This window comes from Mustelus asterias, chromosome 26 (genome assembly GCF_964213995.1).
Source record: "Mustelus asterias chromosome 26, sMusAst1.hap1.1, whole genome shotgun sequence".
Lineage (NCBI taxonomy): Eukaryota > Metazoa > Chordata > Chondrichthyes > Carcharhiniformes > Triakidae > Mustelus > Mustelus asterias.
The window spans coordinates 7,014,124-7,037,473 of record NC_135826.1 but is presented as its reverse complement, the minus strand read 5'-3'; the positions used below and the strand labels follow the sequence as shown (position 1 = coordinate 7,037,473).

Here is a 23,350-nt window from a genome sequence, read left to right as displayed (position 1 = left end):
GTGTATGGCTGGCAGTCTCTGATCTAGAGACGAGTGAAAGGCCATGTTGGAGGCGCCCTCTTATGTCTCGGGATGTGTTAGCTCACATCTGCAAGCTTCTCCGGTGTGCGTTCCAGCCACAAGGAATCTATATGGATTCTGCGGAGCTCCTGGCTTTCAATGAGTGAATATCTGTCTCGGTCCCTTTAAATATGGTGCCAGGGCTTTTGACCCCTTGAGGTAATGGTGGAGCGAGCAATTCCTGCCCACCCGAGATTTGCCAAGCTGAGATTTGAAAATGCATAATAAACCGAAAGGTGGGAGTTTGCACTTGTTCACCGGCCTGGCAGGAATCATCCCAACTTTCTCACCCACCAGCGGACTTGGTCTCCAGAATGGAAAATTCCACCCAAAATGTGGAAGATATGAACGGGAGAGAAAACTGCAGGGTCTTTCTTGATACGTTTGTGAGAATGGGCTGACCAAGCTTCCTCAATCCAAAAGCAATTCATGAGTGTCCGACTTTGAGCAGGTTTTGTTAGGGGTCGTAGCCAGAACAGGTCATAGAATCATATAGTGCAGAAGGAGGCCATTCGGCCTATCGAGTCTGCACCGACCACTATCCCATCCAGGCCCTATCCCCATATGCATTTACCCTAACTAGTCCCCCTGACATTAAGGGGCAATTTAGAATGGCCAATCCGCCTAACCCCCGCATCTTTGGACTGTGGGAGGAAACCGGAGCACCCGGAGGAAACTCGCACAGACATGGGGAGAATGTGCAAACTCCATACGGACAGTCACCCAAGCCGGGAATTGAAGCGGGGTCCCTGGCACTGAGAGGCAGCAGCGCTAACCGCTGTGCCACCGTGCTGCCCTCGATTATAATAAAAATATAAATAGAGATGGCATCACACAAAAATCATGAGTTTATGTTTATGCACTTTCCTCTCTCCAAGAATGTGTGGAATGATTACAAAAGTGTCTTTATATTACAGCAATGCCTCTGGAGCAAGAATAGAAATCTAACCTATAATTGTAACATAAATAGCACGTCAGAGAAACAGCCTTTTGAATTTGCTGTAATGGAATCACTGAAACCTATTTTTCCCTAAGTGGTTGATGCATAACAAAGTGTTAAATTACATCGCCAAACAATGAATAGGTTAATAACATTGGCAGCAAGCTGTGAACTGCAGAGATGGAAATACAAAGGAAAAATCGAACATAGTTTGTCATAATGTTTGTGGCTACAGCTTCCAACGAAATCGATAGGAAGGCCGGGGTCCTTCTACACGGTTTCTGCATTCCATGGAAGAATACTAACTATCCCGAATTCCCAGTGCTACACTAACTCACCCTCCCCCTCCCCACATTCAGTAACATTCCTACATGCCAGCTATATGCTGAGAATCTTACAGCGCATAGAATACTTGGAACGGTGTTTGCAATTCTGATCACCATCACAAGAGAAATTCCCTAAAGAGAATAACAAGAGAATCTACAAAACCAGGGAATCACAAATATAAAATGGTTGTGAATAAATCCAGTAGGGAATTTAGGAGAAACTTCTTTACCCAGAGAGTCAGATCAAGCCCAAGATGGGTTGCAATGCCTCATTTTGTCGGCTTGGGTCTTGTTTGTCTCCCTTTTGGGGACCTTGAATCGGATTCAACTGGATTTTGAATTTGGTTTTTGGAACAAGCAAGGAATGGAGTTGGGTTTGCCCCGTCCACTCTGAGCACTGGCTTTGTAACTTTAAGAATGGAGAGGTAGTTGAGGCAAATAGCATTGACACAGGGGAATCTCGATAAGATCAAGTAGAAGGATCTGCTGATGGAGGTAGGTAGATTTGAGTGGAAGGAGGGTGGTATGATTTTTTTTAAAATTCACTTTATAGGACATGAGCTTCACTGGCTGAGCTCGCATTTATTGCCCAGCTGTAATTGCCCTTGATTCAGAGGGCATTTGAGAGTCAACCACATTGCTGTGGATCTGTAATCACATGTAGGCCAGACCAGATAAGGATGACAGATTTCCTTCCCGTGAGTGAACCAGATGGGTTTTTACAACAATCGGGAATGGTCATCATTAGACTTTTAATTTCAGATTTTTTTTACTGAATTCAAATTTCACCATCTGCCATGCTGGGATTTGATCTTGCTCTGGGTCTCTGGATTGCTTGTCCAGTGACAATACCACTGCCTCCCCTAATGCATGAGGGGAGAGTCCTTCCACACGGCACGGTGGCACAGTGGTTGGCACTGCTGCCTCACAGCGCCAGGGACGTGGGTTCAATTCTAGCCTCGGGTCATTGTCTGTGTGGAGTTTGCACATTCTCCCCGTGTCTGCGTGGGTTTCCTCCGGGTGCTCCGGTTTCCTTCCACAGTCCAAATATGTGAGGGTTAGGTTAATTGGCCATGCTAAATTTACCCAAGTGAGAGGGGGATGAGGGGTAAATATGTGGGGTTACGGGAATAGGGCCTGGGTGCGATTGTGGTTGGTGCAGACTTGATGGGCCGAATGGCTTCCTTCTGCACTGTAGGGATTCTATGATTCTATGAGCACTCGCACTGATTGGGATGAATGATCTTTTTCTTGCTGCAAACCCAATGTAACAAGTCTCATTCCAATTATGAGGGAATGAAGCACAAGCAAAGAGTGGAGAGACTTTGCTGTACAATCTAAAGTGCAGCAACTTCCATTTATACAGAACCTTTGTTGTACACAAAATTACAAGTTGCCTCACAGAAAATAGAATTGGAGCCAGGAGGAGTGACTCGAAGCTTGGCTAATGCTTGTGGAGGCCGAGAGGCCAGCAGGAAGAGTGCTGGAGCAGTCGAGTACAGATTGGATGTGTGGTTATTTGCAGGATAAGTCCAAAATTAACACAGTGGCACAGTGGTTGGCACTGCTGCAGGGATCCAGGTTCAATTCCCAGTTTGGGTCACTGTCTGTGTGAAGTTTGCACGTTCTCCCCATGTCTACATGTGTTTCCTCTGGGGGCTCCGGTTACCTCCCACAGTCTGATGACATGCTGGTTAGGTGCATTGGCCATGCTAAATTCTCCCTCAGTGTACCCGAACAGGCGCCGGAGTGTGGCAACAGTAACTTCATTGCACTGTTATGTAAGCCTACTTGTGACACTAATAAATAAACCCTTTGAGACCATAATTTTACATGGAGACTTGGAAAGGTAGTTGAGGTGGACCAATGGTTATCTGCTTAGAGTATTCCTATATTACCAAGAATCTGGTACTGATGACACTTCCCTGTTAGTATGACATTCTTTAAATATTTGGCAGATACCAACTGTTACACCTGTTCACTTTGATTAGAGACAATTACTCAAGTTATTTATGGTGCGTTACTAATAGTTTCCTTCCTGAATGTTTTATACTTTTGGCAGGTATTGCTTCAGTTGAGCATTGTATCTTTTCTATCTGATCTTGGATGGAAGTGTTTTGAAATTCTGAATGTTGTTTTGACTATCTATTGGTGACAATGGCAGCCAAAGTTTGAGGCTTTCTGGCAACTTTGGTTGCTTAGTCCTCGTTGTAACCTGGCTGCCTGACCTTTCTCAAATATCTTTTTCGTGATATCATTGCCCTCAGAGGGTTACGGGGCAATGCAGGGATAAGAATTCTGCTGATAGCTGAAGCAGGCTAAATGGGAGCTTCCTGTTTGGAAAGGGAGGAACTCTTTGAGGAGATCTGGTTGAAATTTTCCAGATTATAAAGGCAATCGGCAAAGTTGATCTGAACAAATTGTTGAAGGGTTCAAATCTGAGCGAACATAGATTAGAAGCTTGAGAAGTTGGAATTAATTAGCAAAATCAGTAGAATGTATGCACTCGAGGATGGATTTGTGGAGATACATTGATATGACATGGCACAATGGTTAGCACTGCTGCCTCACAGCACCAGCGACCTGGGTTCAATTCCGGCCTTGGGTCACTGTCTGTGCGGAGTTTGCATGTTCTCTCTCTGTCTGCGTGGGCTTCCTCCGGGTGTTCCGGTTTCTTCCCACAGCCCAAAGATGCACAGGTTAGGTGGATTGGCCATGCTAAATTGTCCCTTAGCATCCCAAGATGTGTAGGTTAGGGGGATTAGCCATGGTAAATGTGTGGGGTCACGGAGGTGGACCTGGGTAAGATACTCTGTCAGAGAATGGGCACAGTCTCTATGGGTCAAATGGCCTCCTTCTGCACTGCAGGGATTCTATGGTTCTATGACAGCGAGCATTTATGTCATACCTTTAACATGCTAAAAAATCCCAAGTCCCACAAGGATCATCAAACAAAATTTGACATTGAGCCACGTGAGGAGATATTAGGGCAGCTGAACAAAAGTTTGGTCTAAGAGGGAGGTTTAAAGGAGAGAGAAATAGAGAGGTTTTGGGGGGGAATTCCGGAGTTTTGGATTTCAGCAACGGAAGGCACAGTGGAGTGTGTAAAATCACAGGTGCACAAGAGGCTGGCATTGGCCAGAGATCTCGGAGGAATTTGAGCAGAGAAGGAAAAGAGGGATGAGAATTTTAATCTAAATTGCTCGAGAGATTGGTAACTGAGGGATTCGGTATTGTTCTAAAACAGACAGGCAAGTTGGTTTTTGTTTCACTTTTCAAAGATTCATCTGTCTTTTATCAATTACATGGTATTTAAATTATACTTGGCCATCCATAGTTCCAACAGTTTCCTTGTATTTAACCAGTACCTACACCCGTTCAGGCTGTACTAAACACTGTTAAATCTTGAACTGCATATAGTTTTCAAAAGAGTCAACCATGGATACTGACGATATGAAGAAAGTCAACACCAACATTTTCTGTAAAATAGAGTATATTTTAATTATTTACTTCTGTGCCTTCGTAATGTAGAGAAATCAGTTATTAGGAAATAGGTTTACTTGCAATAACTTAGATTAATTTAGACAAGTGTGAGGTGATGCATTTTGGCCGATCGAACCAGGGTAGGACTTACTCAGTTAATGGTAGGGGATTGGGAAGAGTTATAGAACAAAAAGGTCTCGGGGTACAGGTTCCTAGCTCTTTGAAAGTGGAGTCACAGGTTGTCAGGGTGGTAAAGAAAGCATTCGGCATGCTTGGTTTCATTGGTCAGAATATTGAATACGTGAGTTGGAACATCTTGTTGAAGTTGTACAAGATATTAATATGGCCACACTTGGAATACTGTGTATAGTTCTGTTCGTCCTATTATAGAAAGGATATTATTAAATTAGAAAGAGTGCAGAAAAGATTTACCAGGATGCTGCCGGGACTTGATAGTTTGAGTTACAAGGAGAGGCTGGATAGACTGGGACTTTTTTCCCTGGAGCATGGGAGGCTTAGGGGCGAACTAATAAAGGTCTATAAAATAGTGAGGGGCATAGATAAGGTAGAGAGTCAACATCTTTTCCCAAAGGTAGGGGAGTCTAAAACTAGAGGGCATAGGTTTAAGGTGAGAGGGGAGAGATACAAAAGGGTCCAGAGAGGCAATTTTTTCACAGAGGGTGGTGAGTGTCTGGAACAAGCTGCCAGGGGTAGTAGTAGAGGCGGGTACAATTTTGTCTTTTAAAAAGCGTTTAGACAGTTACATGGGTAAGATTGGTACAGAGGGATATGGGCCAAATGTGGGCAATTGGGACTAGCTTAATGGAAAAAACTGGGCAGCATGGACAAGTCGGGCCGAAGGGCCTGTTTCCATGCTGTAAACCTCTATGACTCTATAACTGTAGAAATGTCAGAGTTCAAACCCGTAATCCCATTCCTGCCTCGATTCATCACACCAACTGGTTTTATGCTAATATGTGTACAGCACCTTTCCTATGGGAACATTTCAAAATGCTTCACACAATGACTTACTTCAGGAAATGAAGTAATTTGTCAGACTGGTGAATGCGGTAATCACTCTGCACTAGCAAAGTCACACAATGTGCTATGAAATGAATGACCAATTCATCTGATGCTTGATGAGGAATTTTGGCGGGGAGTCAAGGAGACCCTTCTGCCCGGCTTTGTGTCGGACGTTGGGATTTTCAGCTAACAGACTGACTCACCCTGAAAGATGGAGGGTGGGATGTTCCGCCCTGCTGCGCTGGTCGGGTAGTGTAGTGGGGGTGGGAAATATGAGCGAGAGGCGAAAAGTCAGGCTCGTGCCTGATTTCTGTCGGAGGGAGGGAAGGGGGGAACTGTGCAGTGAGGTGGGAGGGGCTGGTCGGTGGGGTCGGCGATCAGGAGGCCGGCGATTGGGTTGGGGCTGGCAATTGTCGGGGGGGGGGGTGCGGTTGGCGATCAGGATGTCGGGGATCGGGGAGGGTCCGTGGGGCTGGCAAATGAGGAGGAGTCTGTTGGTGGGGGAGAAAGTGGGGGGGGGGGCAAGAAATCTCCCAGTACACTGTATTGCACAGAGTGCCATAAATTACCACCATTTACCTCGTTGGAAAAATGGGCAAGAAAATGGTTTGACACTGAAAATTCTGCCTGGTATGTCTGACTGACTATATAGCACTGCCATGGTATTGCACTGGTGCCTCGAGGTTATGCCCTCTAACCCGGTTACATGAAAATCCAACGCCCCCTGACCCCAGAGGTGATGGTGCCCCAAGTCCAGCCGAACTAATATGAGCCAACCTGAAGCTGGAGAGAAAACAACATTTTTGAATTGATAAAAGCTAAATACTGCGGATGCTGGAATCTGAAGCAAAACTAGAAAATGCTGGAAAATCTCAGCAGGTCTGACAGCATCTGTGGAGAGAGAATAGAGTAAGAGTTTTAACAACACCAGGTTAAAGTCCAACAGGTTTATTTGGTAGCAAACACCATTAGGTTTATTTGGTAGCAAACACCAATGGTGATCAGGATGTCGGGGGTCGGGGAGGGTCTGTGGGGCTGGCATTTTTGCCCCCCCCCCCCCCTTCTCCCCCACCAACAGACTCCTCCTCATTTGCCAGCCCCACGGACCCTCCCCGACCCCCGACATCCTGATCGCCATTGGTGTTTGCTACCAAATAAACCTGTTGGACTTTAACCAGGTGTTGTTAAAACTCTTACTGTGTTCACCCCAGTCCAACGCCGGCATCTCCACATCAGAGAGAATAGAGCCAACGTTTCGAGTCTGGATGACCCTTAAGGTCTATCTGATCTATCTAATCGTAGCCAGAATGTCACATCCAATGGCTTCCTAACATTTTGAATTGTCAGTGTGTAAATGGTTGGCATACCATAGCTGGAAAACGCTTTGCGGGGCATGTTGCCTCCTGTTATCTAAAGACTGCTGTTGTTTGAAATTAGAATCTGACATTCCACACCTACATAGCTTCAGTGCTCCTGTCACATTCCAAGCACCAACATGTAGATGCAGCAGGTTCCATCAACCACTGCTCACAATTAACTGCTCAAAGTCTCTCCCTCCTGTTGAGCTGACATTGTTTCGGTTGTGAAGCTTGTTTTGCAAGATATTTACACTACACATTTAGATTCAGCCTGAAACATATGTTGATGCTAAACTTGTATAGTATAAATCAGGTCCCAAAGACAGGAGGAATGAGATTTTCCTCCTCCCATTATATCTTTCTCTAGCTTTAGGGACGGGTGGCACAGTGGTTAGCACTGCTGCCTCACAGCACCAGAGAGCCCGGTTCGATTCCCGGGCTGGGTCATTGTCTGTGTGGAGTTTGCACATTCTCCCCATGTCTGCATGGGTTTCCTCCCACAGTCCGAAAGACGCGCTGGTTAGACGCATTGACCCGAACAGGCGCCGAAGTGTGGCGACTAGGGAAATTTCACAGCAACTTCATTGCAGTGTTAATGTAAGCCTTACTTGTGACTAATAAATAAACTTTAACTTTAAGGTCAGGCCTTGGCTCTAGATTCGGGCTGCATTTACACTATAACTGTTGTGTTGGTGCGAAACCACTTCGCCCCAAGTCCACATTGCAGCAAGCAAAGTCTTCCCTGACCACCTGAGCAAGATATAATGGGAGGAGGAAATCTCCCTCCTGCTGCCTTTACGATCAGTTCAACCTTTGCAATATAGAATCCCAGCAGTGCAGAAGGAGGCCATTTGGCCCATTGAGTCTACAACGACTCTCTGAGAACAATTCCATCAGGGCCCTATCCCCATAACCCTACATATTTACCCTGCTAATTCCCCTAATCTACCCATTTTGGGACCCAAAGGAGCAATTTGGCATGGATTGTCAACCTAACCTGCACATGTGGGAGGAAGCCGGAACACCCGGAGGAACCCCATGCAGACACGGGTAGAATATGAAAATTCCACACAGACAGACACCCAAGACCGACACTATACAAGTTTTAGTGTCAAAACTGCTTTGCGCTCAATACACATAGTGTAACCTTGGCGGGTAAGTGGTACTGAACCACGTCAGATCAGCCATGATCTTATTGAATGGCGGGGCAGGCTCGAGGGGCTAGATGGCCTACTCCTGCTCCTATTTCTTATGTTCTTATGTAACAACAATTGTAATTGATTATAAAAGTACAAAACTGAGTTTTAACAATCATCTTTGTGCCGTCAACATTGGTGAGATTGTCTTCCGTAGTGCGCTGTTGAAGTAAGACCATGTGCATCCCGTGATGGTCGCTGCATGACTTCAAACTATTGTCACAGTCAAAAATAAACTTGCATTCAGACTTCCCACACAGGAAAGAACACTTAGTTATTTGTAGCTTAAAGAAGATGGAACCCAGACTGTATAACAGAGGAGACTCATCAGAGAATGACAATCAAACTTGACTAATGCCTTAATTTGGGGAAAAAAAGAACAGATGATGAGCATTGTATTTAGAACTGCTTCCCTCTTAATGTAGGGATTAAACTCATCTGGTGTTTAAAAGCCAGAACAACATCCATGGGAATTATATGAAAGTTGTTTTTCTTTTCGCTTGCTTTGGGCAGCAGTGATATATGTTCAAAAAACTGGTTTTCAAATCTCCGGGTCATTGTTTGTGTGCTAGTATTTTTAATTCTGTTTTGCAATTCCTATCAGTAAGATCATGGGATGGTTTGCAGCCCAGAAGAAGGCCATTCAGCCCGTCGTGTACGTGCCAGCTCTATGCAAGAGCAGCTCAGCTAGCCTCACTCCCCTTCCTCATAGCCCTGCAGATGTTTTCTCTTCAACTACTTATTCACCTCCCTTTTGAAAGTCATTATTGAATCTGACTCCACTGCAGTCTAGGCCAATGCATTCCGGAGCCTAACCACTCGATGGGTCAAAATAATTTTTTCCTCACATCACCATTGCTTCTTTTGCCAATCTGTGCCCTCTGATACTTTAAATTTCTGCCAATGACACCATTTCTTTCTAGAACCAAGAACTGTCTTGGTTCTTTATGATTTTTAAAAAATTCTTTATGGGATGCGGGCGTCACTGGCTGGGCCAAGCATTTATTGCTCGTCCCGAACAGCCCCCCATTTCAGAGAACATTTGAGAGTCAACCACATTGCCGTGGGTCTGAAGTTACATGTAGGCCAGACCAGTAAGGACAGCGGATTTCCTTCCCTCAAGGACATTACTGAACCAGATGAGTTTTTCCGACAGTGACTTAATGGTCATCAGATTTTTTTACTGAATTCAAATTTTACCATCTGCCGTGATGGGATTTGAACTCGGATCCCCTGAGCATTACCCTGGGTCTCTGGATTACTAGTCCAGTGACAGTACCACCACACCACTGCCTCTCCTGGCAAATCTCCTTTCAACGTTCTCTATCCTAAGGTGAGCAACTCCCAGCTTCTCTAAACTATCCATTTATCTGGTTACAGGGTTGAGGGTTACATACAGGAAGAGTCACATGGACTCGGAATGTTAACTTTGGTTTCTCTCTCCGCAGATGCTGCCAGACCTGCTGAGTTTTTCCAGCATTTTCTGTTATTACATGAGGGTTACATTCTTGTAAGTCTTTTTCTGCACCCTCTCTCGCTTTCACGTCCAACCCTAAATTGTGATGCCCAGAATTGAACACAACACTCCAGCTGAGGCAGAACTTCCTCCGATGCCACTCACTATCATCCAGCTGGGTTGAACTGTTCTCACCTTGTCCTTTTCTTGTCTATCTAATCGTAGTCAGATGGTCACATCCGGTGGCTTCTCTTCCTGAATGGAAGTTCCCAATGGACGAGATTCCATGATGTAAAAGAACCTTCACAATCCACCAAAGAATTAGTTCCAAAATATTATATTGGAGGTGGGGGGGTATGTTGAGGTGTGGGGGTAAGAGAAAGAGGGAGGGAGATTGCTGCAGAGGATTACACCAGCCTGTTGCTGTGCTAACTATAATTTCAGTCCAACCAGTCCGTGCCTGTGTTAATGCTGCACTCCAGCCTCCTCCATCTAAATCCATCATGGTACGCATTCCCTTCTTCTGTGGAAACACTAGCTGCTTTTGAAGTGTGATCATTCTCTGCCATTGATCGAATGTCACAGCGTCATGTTTGTACTGTGTGATTTTCATGGGAAATATCTAATAGCTGCTGAATGCAAACCATCCAAAAACAACTGGAATGCTCTCCTACGTGAGCTTAATATAAAATACGTCCCTTCCTCTTCCCCATCCTTCCCCCATTTTCCAATAATATCTTCAAATATATACTTATTTTGTATCAAAGTAGCAATTGGCCACTCAAAGTCTTCAATTTGGTAGCTTTGACATGTAATTCCAATTTCCAGTCTTTTTTTTCTATCTTCCTTAATGTCCTTACTTCCCAGGTTAGTACCTCTCCCACTATTTAAATAGCGCAACTGACGTTGATATCATAGAATCCCTACAGTGCAGAAGGTGGCCATTCGGACCATCGAGTCTGCGCTGACCACAATCCCACCCAGGCCCTATCAACCTTAACCCCATACACTTACCCTAGCTAATCCCCCGGACACTAAGGGGCAAGTTAGCATGGCCAGCCCACCTAACCCACACATCTTTGGACTGTGGGAGGAAACCGGAGCTCCCAGAGGACACCCACGCAGACATGGGGAGAATGTGCAAACTCCACACACACTGTGAACCAAGCTGGGAATTGAACCTGGGTCCCTGGCGCTGTGAGGCAGCAGTACTAACCACTGTGCCACCGTGCCGCCCGTTATATATACATATTTAGAGAGCAATTGTTCTCCATCGACTCTGCCCATTCCCTGTGCTATTTTAATACCTTTTCTCAGTGTCGCATCTTATCTCATCCTTTCATCCCTGGGATCATCTTGGATTCTCCTAAGCCCGCATGCCTTTGGTAAAATAAAGGTGTCTATCATCCAGACCCTTTATGTATCAATATGTTAAGGGTGGCACAGTGGTTAGCACTGCTGCCTCACAACGCCAGGGTCCCGGGTTCGCTTCCAGCCTTGGGTGGCTGCCTGTGTGGAGTTTGCATGTTCTCCGCATGTCTGCGAGGGTTTCCTCCGGGTGCTCCGGTTTCCTCCAAGTGCAAAGATCTGCAGGTTTAGGTTGATTGGCCATGCTAAATTGCCCCTTAGTGTCCAAAGGTGTGTAGCTTTGGGGGATTAGTCGGGTAAATGTAGGGGTTACGGGGGGGGGGGGGGAAGATGCTCTGTTGGAGAGTCGGTGCAGAATCGATGGGCCAAATGGCCTCCTTCTGCACTGTAGAGATTCTATACCTATCTGCCTCCAAACCCCTTCCTGGGTCAGTTGGCCCCACAGCAGTTCTCAAACCCTGTTCCTTCCCAATGAAAATCTCATCTTTTCTGGTGCTTTTTCCCAAGACGGGTGAGACAAGCTGGGAAACGTCCTGACTCCCACCAGCTGCCTTCAGGATGAAATCCTTGAGGGTGAAAATCCAGCCATTAGCTCTGTCTCCCTCCACAGATGTTGCCTGACTTGCTGCGTTTTTTTTCCCCAGCACTTTATGCTTTCCTTATGGGCTAAATGGGCGTTGTGTTGCTGTATACCTCTATAGTTCTATAGGAATGAAAACACTAAAACATTGGCAAAGAATAATTGTGAGCCAAGCAATTGGATCCAGGGGCCCAGGTACTTCATGACCTGTCTATAAAGACCCCGTTTTACCTATTCCCCACCTCTCCCCCATGCTTCATAAACTGTCCTTTCAGCTACTGACAGGGCCTAGCTAGTATTGCGCAGGAGACTCCAGAGTAACCTTGGAGAGTTGGAATGCCTTCCACTCGGAGGATAGTGAGGAATCCAGAGTGGTTTTTCCTCCCTCGGCTGGGGGCTGAATGTTAGAAATGGACAGATTTAGACTTGGTTGGGATGCCCTCTGCTATGTCCAAATGGCCTGCCAACGCTCACTCTCTCAGTTCACATGGCATCTTGATCAAGCTAATGGAACTTGAAACAGCAAAGGTCATTGTCCAGGAAGGTCACAAATTCAGTTTGCTATGCCGTGCACCCTGCCAAACTGTGGGCATGGCTTTGAGATTGGAGTTGGATTGGCAGTCCATTGTGACACCTTTAGACCTCTCCTTTGAAATGTAGTGATTAATATGTAGGCAAATACAAAGCTAATTTGAATCCAGCAGGGAAGTAAATGGCTAGATTGTGTGATTTGGTGGCATTGGTTGATGGAAGATAGTCTCCAGGATACAGGAAGAATGGCATATTGTTTTCTGAATGATGTCATGGAATCCAGCATAAAAATATACATAGTCCTGTTGGTATCTTGAATGTCCTGATGAAAGAAGCAAACAAAAGAACAACTTGCCTTTATTTAGCTTCCTTTACAATCTCAGAACACCTCAAAGTACGCCAATGTGGTATGGTAACATGGCAACCAATCAGCGCACAGCAAGCTCCCACAACAGCAATGAGGTAACGGCCTAATTATTTATTTTTGTGCTGTTAGTAAGGGCTACGTATTGACCAGATCACTGCATTAATTTGGGATCTTTTGTTTTCGTCTGAGGGCCAGATGCACTCCTCCAATATCGTCCTGGAGTGTAAGCTTGGATTTTGTGCTCAAGTGTCCAGAGTGGGATTTTAAACCCACAAACTTCTACATCAGGCATAAGGTGCTACCATTCAGGCTAGGGTTAGCACCTTTGACAGCATCTTATAATTGAAGTGTTAACTTGCCTTTTCTCTTAACCTGTTGCATGTTTCCTGTACTCCCTGTCTAAATTTGATTCCCAACACGTGGAGGTTTTCCTTGATTTGATTGTGTTCGCTTTCTGTCACATTTGCTGGATAGCGTTCAGGAGCAGGAACCAGGGCTGATTTCTGATATTGACACTTCCCTAACCCAGGCGCGAGGGCCAGCTATGGTGGCCCACTGGTATCCCAGCTGATGTGCTGTCAAATGGTTGATCTGCCCAGCTCGGTGTACCTAATGGACTGTGTAGAGAGCTGGTATCTGGTTAGTTTTGCCACCAGTAGGGCAGGGAGAAGCTATTTCCTGCAGTGGTTCTCTATACCTTTAAGAGGCAGCTGTGGCCACTTGGTTCTATTCTTCGCAGCTCCACCTGACTCAGGCCTTGGGCTGGTCTGTAGTCTCCAGGAAATGAAAGTCAATCTCCAGGACACTGCTGTGTACCGTCCTGAAGAAAGATCATAGGAACATTCATAAGAATTTTGGTTTATTTTCTTCGAACGTTTCTCTTTACCAACTATAAAAACATTGAAAATGGGGATGGGGGAAAGGCTATTTGGCTGATGCCCAATTGGGTAATAGGCTTTTGTTTTCCAATTGGCGTAGAAAGGCAGTGCGTCACCAGGGTAGGTATGTTAGCCGACTAATGACTGGAGCGTGGTGGGGGTGTGTGGAGGCAAATTATGTGATGAAACCTCCAGGAATGCATTTCATTATAGTTGGCAACCCTAATTTGAACCTTGGTCTGTACTGGACCAATCCTCCTTAATCGGAGCAGCTTTAAATGCTAAACCTACTGTACAACATAATCTGAGCAACATCCTCCCAGGAGAGCACATTGGGTGGAGTTTCTCTGCTGTGCACAGTTTGTGGTGTCCGCATCACATTACTCAGGCATACCTTGACTGGCTGGCCAGTCAAGACAGGCCCGTTGGCGTTGTGAAGCACCCTCCCTGCCAATCACAGGCCCTTCTTTCTGAGGAGCAAGTGACGTTTCTCAGCAATGCACAGGAATGTCTAACCTCCTGCCCATTGTGGCCACAACCATGTGGGTGGCACAGTGGTTAGCACTGCTGCCTCACAGCGCTAGGGACCTGGGTTCGATTCCCGGCTTGAGTCACTGTCTGTTCAGAGTTTCCATGTTCTCCCCATGTCCCCGTGGGTTTCCTCCGGGTGCTCCGGTTTCCCCTCTCATTCTGGAAAACGTGCTAGTTAGGTGCATTTACCTGAACAGGCGCCGGCCGGAGTGTGGCAACTAGGGGAATTTCACAGTAACTTCATTGCAGTGTTAATGTAAGCCTTACCTGTGACTAATAAATAAACTTTACACCGACCTCGGGGGTCAGTGTCGAACCTACCTTTTCACTCCCACCTCGGATGGAAGTGTTGTAATGGAGGTTGGGGGTGGGGGAGGTGGGGGCTCGGAGATCTGCCAGATGATCTCTGGCATGCACTGTGCACCATCTGTGGAGCACGTTCAAGAACTTAGCGCAAACATTTTGAAGATGTTGGCACTGCATCACTCATTTTACAAGCAGGCTTTTGAACAGCCTGTGAAAAGAATGGGCCTGTTATGACTTCTGGTTCCCATAAATTAGAAATAATCACATTTTAGACTCCGAGCGTTGGAGCTTCATTAAGTGTATTTCTTGTTGCTCTCCATGCGGTTGATTTACTGATCAACTTATAACATTATTATTCAGCACATGACAGTAGTGCAGCCATAATGTATGGCACCTCAGGATATATATTCACATTCTAATTACTTCTTATCTCTTTTCGAATAGTCGAACAATAGCGTGTTCCAATGCCGAACATCAAAACTTGTTAATCTTGACCTGTTGTGGTTAATTTAAAATATTAACATCTGGCTTTGACTCTTTCCCCCTCACCCATCCTCACTGGAATTAAACATTAGTCTCAGTAATGGTGACCATGAAATCATCATCGATTGCTGTAAAAACCCATCTGGTTCACTAATGTCCTTTAATTTTAAAGTTTATTTATTAGTGTCACAAGTAGGCTTACATTAACACTGCAATGAAGTTACTGTGAAAAATCCCCCAGTCGCCACACTCTGGCACTTGCTCGGGTACACTGAGGGAGAATTTAGCATGGCCAATGCCCCGATCCAGCACGTATTTCGGACTATGGGAGGAAACCAGAGCACCCGGAGGAAACTCACGCAGAGAACGTGCAGACTCCCCCCGCATAGACAGTGACCCAAGCCGGGGAATCAAACCCAGGTCCTTGGCGCTGTGAGGCAGCAGTGCTAATCACTGTGCCACCGTGTCGCCCGAGGGAGGGAAATCTGCTGTCTTTACCCTGGTCTAGCCTACACGTGACTCCAGGCTCTCAGAATTATGGTTGGCTCTTAACTACCCTCTGAAATGGCTGCGCAAGTCAACTCAGCTCAAGGGCAATTAGGAATGGGCAACAAATGCTGGACTTGTCATTGAGACCCATGTTAATAAATAATATTTAAAACAGCACAAATACATTATGCCATGGCTGGAGTAGAATGTGTACTTCTGGTCATCACATTACAGGAGCAATATGATGCAATTGTGAGGGTACAGAGGAGGTTTACGAGAGTGTTGCCAGGACCGGAGAATTTTAGTTCTGAGGGATAATTGGATAGGCCGGAATTGTTTTCTTTGGAACAATGGAAACTGAGGGGAAAACTAAGTGAGGTGTTTAAAATGGTGAGGGGTCCAGGTAGAGTGGAGAGGAAGATTGAGTGTCCATATCCAATATGACTGGGTTTAGGGTCAGAGGTAGGGGATTGAGAGAGGATTGAGGGGGTTTTTCTTTTGTACCCAGCGGGTGGCGAGGATCTGGATCACAGTGCCCGGAAGGCCAGCAGATGAATCCCTTGTAACATTCAAAACGTACTTGAACTTGCATTTGAAGTGCCGGAACCTAAAAGGCTCCAGGCCAAAAGCTGGAAAGTGGGATTAGGCTGGATGGTTACTGTCAGCAGCAAGGATGCAGTGGGCCAAATGGCCTCATTTCTGTGCCATCATCTTCTTTGATTCAAGGGGAAGTGGTGTATGTGAAGGTGGGGGTGCAGATTGCAACTATTTCCTAATGTGGAATTGTATTTCTTTTCCAGAGACGATGGATGTCTTCAACACCAAACACCTGGCCATACAGGCACAGAAAAAGCTGCTCGGCAAGATGGCCAGCAAAAGCATGGCCAATATCTTCATTGACGATACGAGCAGTGAGGTCTTGGATGAACTTTACCAGGTGACCAAGGAATATACGAGAAACAAAAAGGAAGCCCAGAAGGTCATTAAGAACCTGATCAAGGTGGTGGTCAAACTCGGGGTTCTCTACAGGAACAACCAGTTCAGTGCAGAGGAGCTGGTCGTGGTGGACAAGTTCCGCAAGAAGGTCCACCAATTGGCCATGACGGCCGTCAGTTTCTACCAGATTGACTTCACGTTCGACCGGCGGGTCCTTGCCAACATCCTGAATGAGTGCAGGGAGTTGCTCCACCAGGCCATCAAGCGGCACCTAACGTCCAAGTCCCACGGGCGCATTGACCATATCTTTAACCACTTTGCGGACAGTGAATTCCTGGCGACGCTGTACGGTCCGGCAGAATCTTACCGCATGCATGTAAAGAAGCTTTGTGAAGGGGTTAACAAAATGCTAGAAGACGGAAACATTTGATTGGGGCATTTGTAAGCGTGACCGAGAGGATGTACTGTGAGATGGAGAGCTTTGAAAAAATGTATGGCATAAAGATGTTTGTTCTGATGAGGTTCCTTTTCCCCACACAGATGGCAAAATACCCTACCGCAATTTGATGCTGAAGTATTTTTACTACAGTGATTCATTTAATTACTAGGGCATTAAACTGTGGATGACCCATTTTCTAAGCCACATTACACAGCAATACACGTGTGAGCAATACAGGAAATGGAGAAATCGTCTTTCAATGGATCCAGGCTAAAGCCAAACCCTTTTAACAAATAATTGGAATCAATTGTGATGGAACTAGCTTTCACATACATTGGACGCAGTGTCTCCTGTCCATCTGGTAGATGAGTAATCTGTATTGGGCTGTGTAGACCCAAATCATTTTGGGCTCGATCCCTATTTGAGTCAAAGGGGCTGGACTTAGCCATGAAAGTGTCGTAGATGGGAGTTGAGCTCGGTCATCCTGGGCTAGAATGCGTGGAGCGAAATCAGATTGGCTAAACCTGGCTCAGAAGTTTATGTGAACACGATCAGGCTCAGCTATGCTACCTCTACAGCCAAATAGCCTGACCACGACCATCACTTGGACTCGCGTGCGTGGCTGAGATACACGGGGCTGTGATGCCTTTGGCAAGAGTTGACGCTTTTGAGAGAGGAAGGAAAGTATCTGGGGCAGAGTTGGGAGGAAAGGAGAACACGATCCAAGCCCATCGAGCACTCGCAACCACTGTGAACCACTACAATCATTCTCCAATTGCAAAGCCTTGGCTTCGAGGTTATAAAAACACTGATTCTCAGCAAGACTGCGGTTTTAGCCTGAAGCCATCAAACAAATCAAATGCTAAATGGACTTGCTGATCCTGATCCAGACTTGCATAGTTTATTTTTTACCACAAATGTCAAAAGGATTATATACCATGTTTATTTGAAGTGTGATACCAGCTATGACTCTGGGGTTTCTTTTGGCTTTGAGACATCTAACCTCCTGGGTCCATTTGTGTGCGATTGCCTATCTACTGTCTGTACTTGGAGCCAGTCTGAATCTCTGATGAGTTTGTGTATTGTTTGGGGAGTATTGTGAATTGGTTTTCAAAATGGAGGATTGGCGACTCTTATAATGTGAAATGGTTTGTATACTGCGGTTCTAATCTATATTTCTATCACATCTGTGCTTTAAATATTTGTATTGTACGTCCACTGTTGAAAAATTGTCAAATTCATTTCAATGCTCCTCTCTCGTTACTGACTGTAAGTTCCCCAACAGCACTGTTAGTAAATCCATCACTAGAGTGATGTGTGCTGAGCCACACCCAGCCAGGCTTTTGGGCTTCACTGAGTTAGTTCATCACTCAATAGCAGCAGACATGTTTGAGCTGGTTCAAGCAAGGGATAAATATCAGTCAGAATCACAAGTAGTGGCTCTTCCTGGGTGTAGCTTTCAATCAAGCTGAGCTGTGATGCCCAAATGATTTGAATATCATGCCAACACTTGCTGTCTGGGCACACACCAAATGATAACCACTTGACCGGCAGGTTTGCCTGAGCCACATCTGTGTTTTACAAATATGTTTTGTTCTTGCATTTCTAGAGGTACATTACAGTACAATCCAAATGTTACAGTGCACTACAAGTCAACTGGTTAGGATATGGTGTGGAGATGCCGGCGTTGGACTAGGGTAAGCACAATAAGAAGTCTCACTACACCAGGTTAAAGTCCAACAGGTTTATTTGGTAGCAAATACCATAAGCTTTCGGAGCGTGCTGCTCCTTCTTCAGATGGAGTAGTTATCTGTGGTACAGGGCAGCACGGTGACACAGTGGTTAGCACAGCTGCCTCACAGTGCCAGGGACCTGGGTTCAATTCCGGCCTCGGGTCACTGTCTGTGTGGAGTTTGTACATTCTCCCCGTGTCTGCGTGGGTTTCCGCTGGGTGCCCTGGTTTCCTCCCATAGTCCAAAGATGTGCAGGTTAGGTGGATTAGCTATGATAGATTGACCGCTAGTGTTCGGGAGATTAGCAGGGTTAATGCGTGGGGTTATGGGGCTAGGGTATGGGATGGGATTGTTCTCTGTGCAGGCTCAATGGGCCAAATGGCCTCTTCCTGCAGGGATTCAATAATGCGAGACCTCAATCCACTAATGGGGCAATTGCCTTCTTAAATTTTCACAGTAACTTCATTGCAGTGTTAACGTAAACCTACTTGTGACAATAATAAATAAACTTAAACGATTAAACATTTTCAGATACATGCAGCCCAAGGAGTTTTACACCGGTTCCGGTCTCCCGGTATACAATGGCAGTCGGGCCTTCACTTCCCACTGAGCCCTTGTGGTGGCTGCAGCAAACTTCAGAGCATTCCCTTTGCACCAAGTCCTGGATCTTGGGTTGTGCTGGTCTGCATCATTCCATCATGAGCAGCTCCTTTTATTGGTAGACTCGAGTCTTTCACTGAGTTGACGGCCCTTCCAGCAGCATTGGATGTTTGTCTCAATGTGCATCCCCCTGGAACAATCCCACATGATCGAGATGCTCGAGATGAACTCGGACACAAAAAAAAACTGTAGGTGGGATTCTCCGATCTTTTCCGTGCCTGCGCTGAAAACGGGGAATTTTGCATTCCAACCAAAACTCCATTCACACTCGGCGGCACCAGAAAATCGCAGCCATGAAGGAAGACAGAGGTTTTCGGCTGGCATCTTTTCCCAGATGGTCTTTGCAAATGCACACTTCCCACTCCAGCCGTCTCGAGGACAGGGTCCCGTAATGCTGAGACTCCTGAGTGTGCGTGAAACATCCTACAGCGAGGACCCTTGTTACCACTGGCCAAGCTACATCTTGATTCTTGCTTGAAATTTCTGGCAGTGAGGCATTTTGCCCAATAACTGACGGAAATGATCAGACGGGATAGACCCTCTACTTTTCCCTTAGAGCGTCAGGTACTTTAAATGCCAGCTGTTGTCTGATTCACATGTGATTAATGGTTCTTTTGGCACAAAACTTTCAACAAGGGCATGGTCCATCTAAATGGAGAATTCCACAGCATCGTGACCAGAACCAACCTTTACTAAACTGGGAGTCAATAGAATTTCAAAGCACAGAGACACTTGGTATTTGCATAGTGGGGATCTTTGCTTAGTTTTTTGCAGCCACACACAAAAGAAGCCATCAGGATGAGGGCAACACTTGGTAGGTTTTCTTCCCATCAATCTGGGAGAGGGGGGGTGGGGAGGGGGGTGCGCTAATTTTTCAGCGCAGTGGGCCGGGAAACTTGAGCGGTGGCCGATTCGCGCTGGGCATCTGGGTCACCGCGCATCTCGTAGCCAAAGTTTTCAGCATGGACGGAACCATGCTGAAAATCAACATAACGGACATAACCATGCGTTTACATACCTTAGCATGTTATGAGCGGGTGCGCAATTAGAATCTCTGCACCTGCTAGCGTCTCCCCCCTCTCTAGCGTGATGGGGAGGTCAGCGGGGGAGGGGGATGAGTGGCCAGCAATGTCCGTGGGAGGTTGAGGCCAGCAATGTCAATGCTGGAAGGATTTATTTAGCAATATTCCAGAGATGTGCGCATGCACGGGGCCCACTCAGCGCACTGATTTCAGCTTCTTCAGTGGGAATAGGTCCTGCCCACAGCTTTTCCGAGTGATTCCCGCTGTGCGCTGCAGAGTGCACTAGAGTATAGGAGATTCATTTTCAACATCCCGCTGAAAAAACCCAGTGTGATTTACTCCAATTTTCAAAATTCGACACTTAGAATTTTTCTGGGAGGTTCGTTTCAAGATTTTAATAACTTGTTCCTTGTGAGCAAGGTTCATTTTCAACCCCCAGGTGAAGTGGAAAAGGGCTTGGATGACTGTCACAGCACAGGAGTGGATTGTAGGCAAGGCTAGTAGCACACAACGCCAGGGATCCGGTTCGATTCCTGGCTTGGGTCACTGTCTATGTGGAGTCTGCACGTTCTCCCCATGTTTGTGTGGGTTTCCTCTGGGTGCTCCGGTTTCCTCCTACAGTCCGAAAGACGTGCTGGTTAGGGGCATTGTCCATGCTAAATTCTCCCTCAATTTACCTGGAGGTGCTGGAGTGTGGCGACTAGGGGATTTTCACAATTCCTTCACTGCAGCGTTAATGTAAGCCTACTTGTGACAATAAATAAACTTCAAACTTAAGATACACAGCACTACTGAGAGTGCCAGGTGGTGATGTTCTTTGCCACAAATGAGGAAGTGACATTCCTACATGCCCAGTATGTGTTTTATTTTAGGTGTACCTTCCTCCTGGGTTACTGATACACACCCCAACCTCTTTGATTCATATTCCCTGTATGTTCAGGTTCTCTGACCTGATGGTGAAGGTGGCAGAAGAGCTATCGGCCCAGTTCCCAAAAAACATAGCCTGGCCTTTGCTACAATTTACTCGAGTTCCAGATGCTCATTACTCTGTGGACTGACAACAGACAGGAGCAGAAGACAGCAACATGGTCCATAAACAGGGAGATCCTGACCTGAACCTGGGATTTCTCATCATATACCAGCATCCTTCTTAATGGACTTGGCACAAGTATTGATGCAGCGCACACACAAACACACAGAAGGGAGAGGACAGCCTTGCCTGATTCCAAATTAATCATAGAAGTCATAGAAACCCTACAGTGCAGAAAGAGGCCATTGGGCCCATCGGGTCTGCACCGACCACAATCCCACCCAGGCCCTATCCCCATATCCCTACATATTTACCTGCTAATCCCTCTAACCTACGCATCTCAGGACACTAAGGGGCAATTTTAGCATGGCCAATCAACCTAACCCGCACATCTTTGGACTGTGGGAGGAAACTGGAGCACCCGGAGGAAACCCACGCTGACACGGGGAGAATGTGCAAACTCCACACAGACAGTGACCCAAGCCGGGGATCGAACCCAGGTCCCTGGAGCTATGAAGCAGCAGTGCTAACCACTGTGCTACCGTGCCGCCCTAAATTAGAATGGAAAATTTTTGATTCCTGCCTGGTGATTAAAACTTTACAAATGTCTGTCAGGCTGTTGGATCCGATTGCGGATTCCCTCCCCAAACCCCTCTTTGGAAAGCACGTTCGTCAGGTCGGTGTGCGATATTCTATCAAAGACCTTCACGTTGTCCAAGCTGATGAGGAAGATATTCACCCTCCTGCACTGTACAATGGCGATTGCATCTTAAGGCTTTCAGAGATTTTCTTGCTGGAGACGATGCTGGTGTGATCAGTTGGATAACCAACTCCAGAGCAGATGTGCTCTGATTGGCAATGACTTTAGGGGTTTGGAATTGGTATTAAGCATGAAGATATGGGCCACCAATTTCTGATTTTCTCCCTCATTCCCCCTTCTGTTTGTGGATGAGGGTGTGACGCCTCCCCTCTCATATGGGTGGTTAGCTCTCTTGCCTCACAGCACCAGGGACCCGGGTTCAATTCCTGGCTTGGGTCACTGTCTGTGCGGAGTCTGCATGTTCTCCCCATGTCTGCATGGGTTTCCTCCGGGTGCTCTGGTTTCCTCCCACAGTCCGAAAGATGCGCTGGTTAGGTGCATTGGCCATGCTAAATTCTCCCTCGGTGTACCCGAAGAGGCGCCGGAGTGTGGCGACTAGGGGATTTTCACAATAACTTCATTGCAGTGTTAATGTAAGAAAACTTGTGACAATAATAAATAAACTTAAACTTAGCTCATCAATTTGGAAATGTTGCCAGCCACAAGCATACGTTTGCAGATTTCCAGCTGGTCTCCAGTCGAATACAACTCAGCTGGTAAAACCGGTTACTTTCCAGGAACGTTCTCATCTCCTGAGGACTGTATATCCTTTGTCAGCTTGCCCTGGAGGTAGTGGGTGATATAGACCCTACCACTCCACCTTGCTGTTGTCTAAATCCTCAGAAAGCGCGTTCAGGAAGGACTGCAAGGCCGTGCTGTCTATGGGCTTCACAATGTAGAGCGAGGCGTAACAAGATTTGTTGCATATCAGGATGCAAGATCACTACAGAGCTGTTGTCCATCAGTGTGCTGGCCACAGAGCTATCGGTTACTGCTCTGTGCTAGGCCAACAGCTGATTGTGTTTTGTGTGGAGATTTCACGCATTTACAAATTTCCTATTTCCCAGCCATCCCCTCTTGGTCATGGAGAAGCCAAGGTCATCCTACCCCTGTCCGGATGGTAATGATAAAATGTTGACAATGGGATTACAAATCATTCACTCAGTCGAGGAGCAGAGGGGGCTCCACCTGGAACTGGGTTTAAGAGTGTGTGCTAAGACCTCGGCCAGAAACTCCAAGGTGCTTTATGAAGTTAGCCTAGACCCTAAACTTTACATTTGATTTTGGCATTGGTGAGCATGAGGTGTTTCACTCCAGGTATGATTCAAGTGACCCATAGGGAAGCTTTTATCAAACAAAGTTTATTTAAGAACACAGTTAAAATATAACGAAAAGAATTAGCAAAACTTTTACCAATTACAAAACTGAAACATGACACAGTATAACAGCTAACTATCTCTGCTGTTCCAAGTTAAACACCATCCCACAGACATAGACCCTTCTGCGGGCTTGGCA

At 46.2% G+C, this 23,350-nt stretch overlaps 1 protein-coding gene across 3 annotated transcripts in view; it reads left to right on the top strand.

The window, feature by feature from the left end:
• Positions 1–17,968, top strand: part of tnfaip8l1 (tumor necrosis factor, alpha-induced protein 8-like 1) — a 72,816-nt gene extending 54,848 nt beyond the window's left edge. For all 3 annotated transcript variants that reach the window (XM_078198136.1, XM_078198135.1, XM_078198134.1), the window contains exon 2: positions 16,176–17,968. In XM_078198136.1, the coding sequence (XP_078054262.1) occupies positions 16,181–16,741 (561 nt within the window). In that variant the 5' untranslated portion in view covers positions 16,176–16,180 and the 3' untranslated portion in view covers positions 16,742–17,968. The remainder of the gene's footprint in view (positions 1–16,175) is intronic.
• Positions 17,969–23,350: the final 5,382 nt, after the last annotated feature.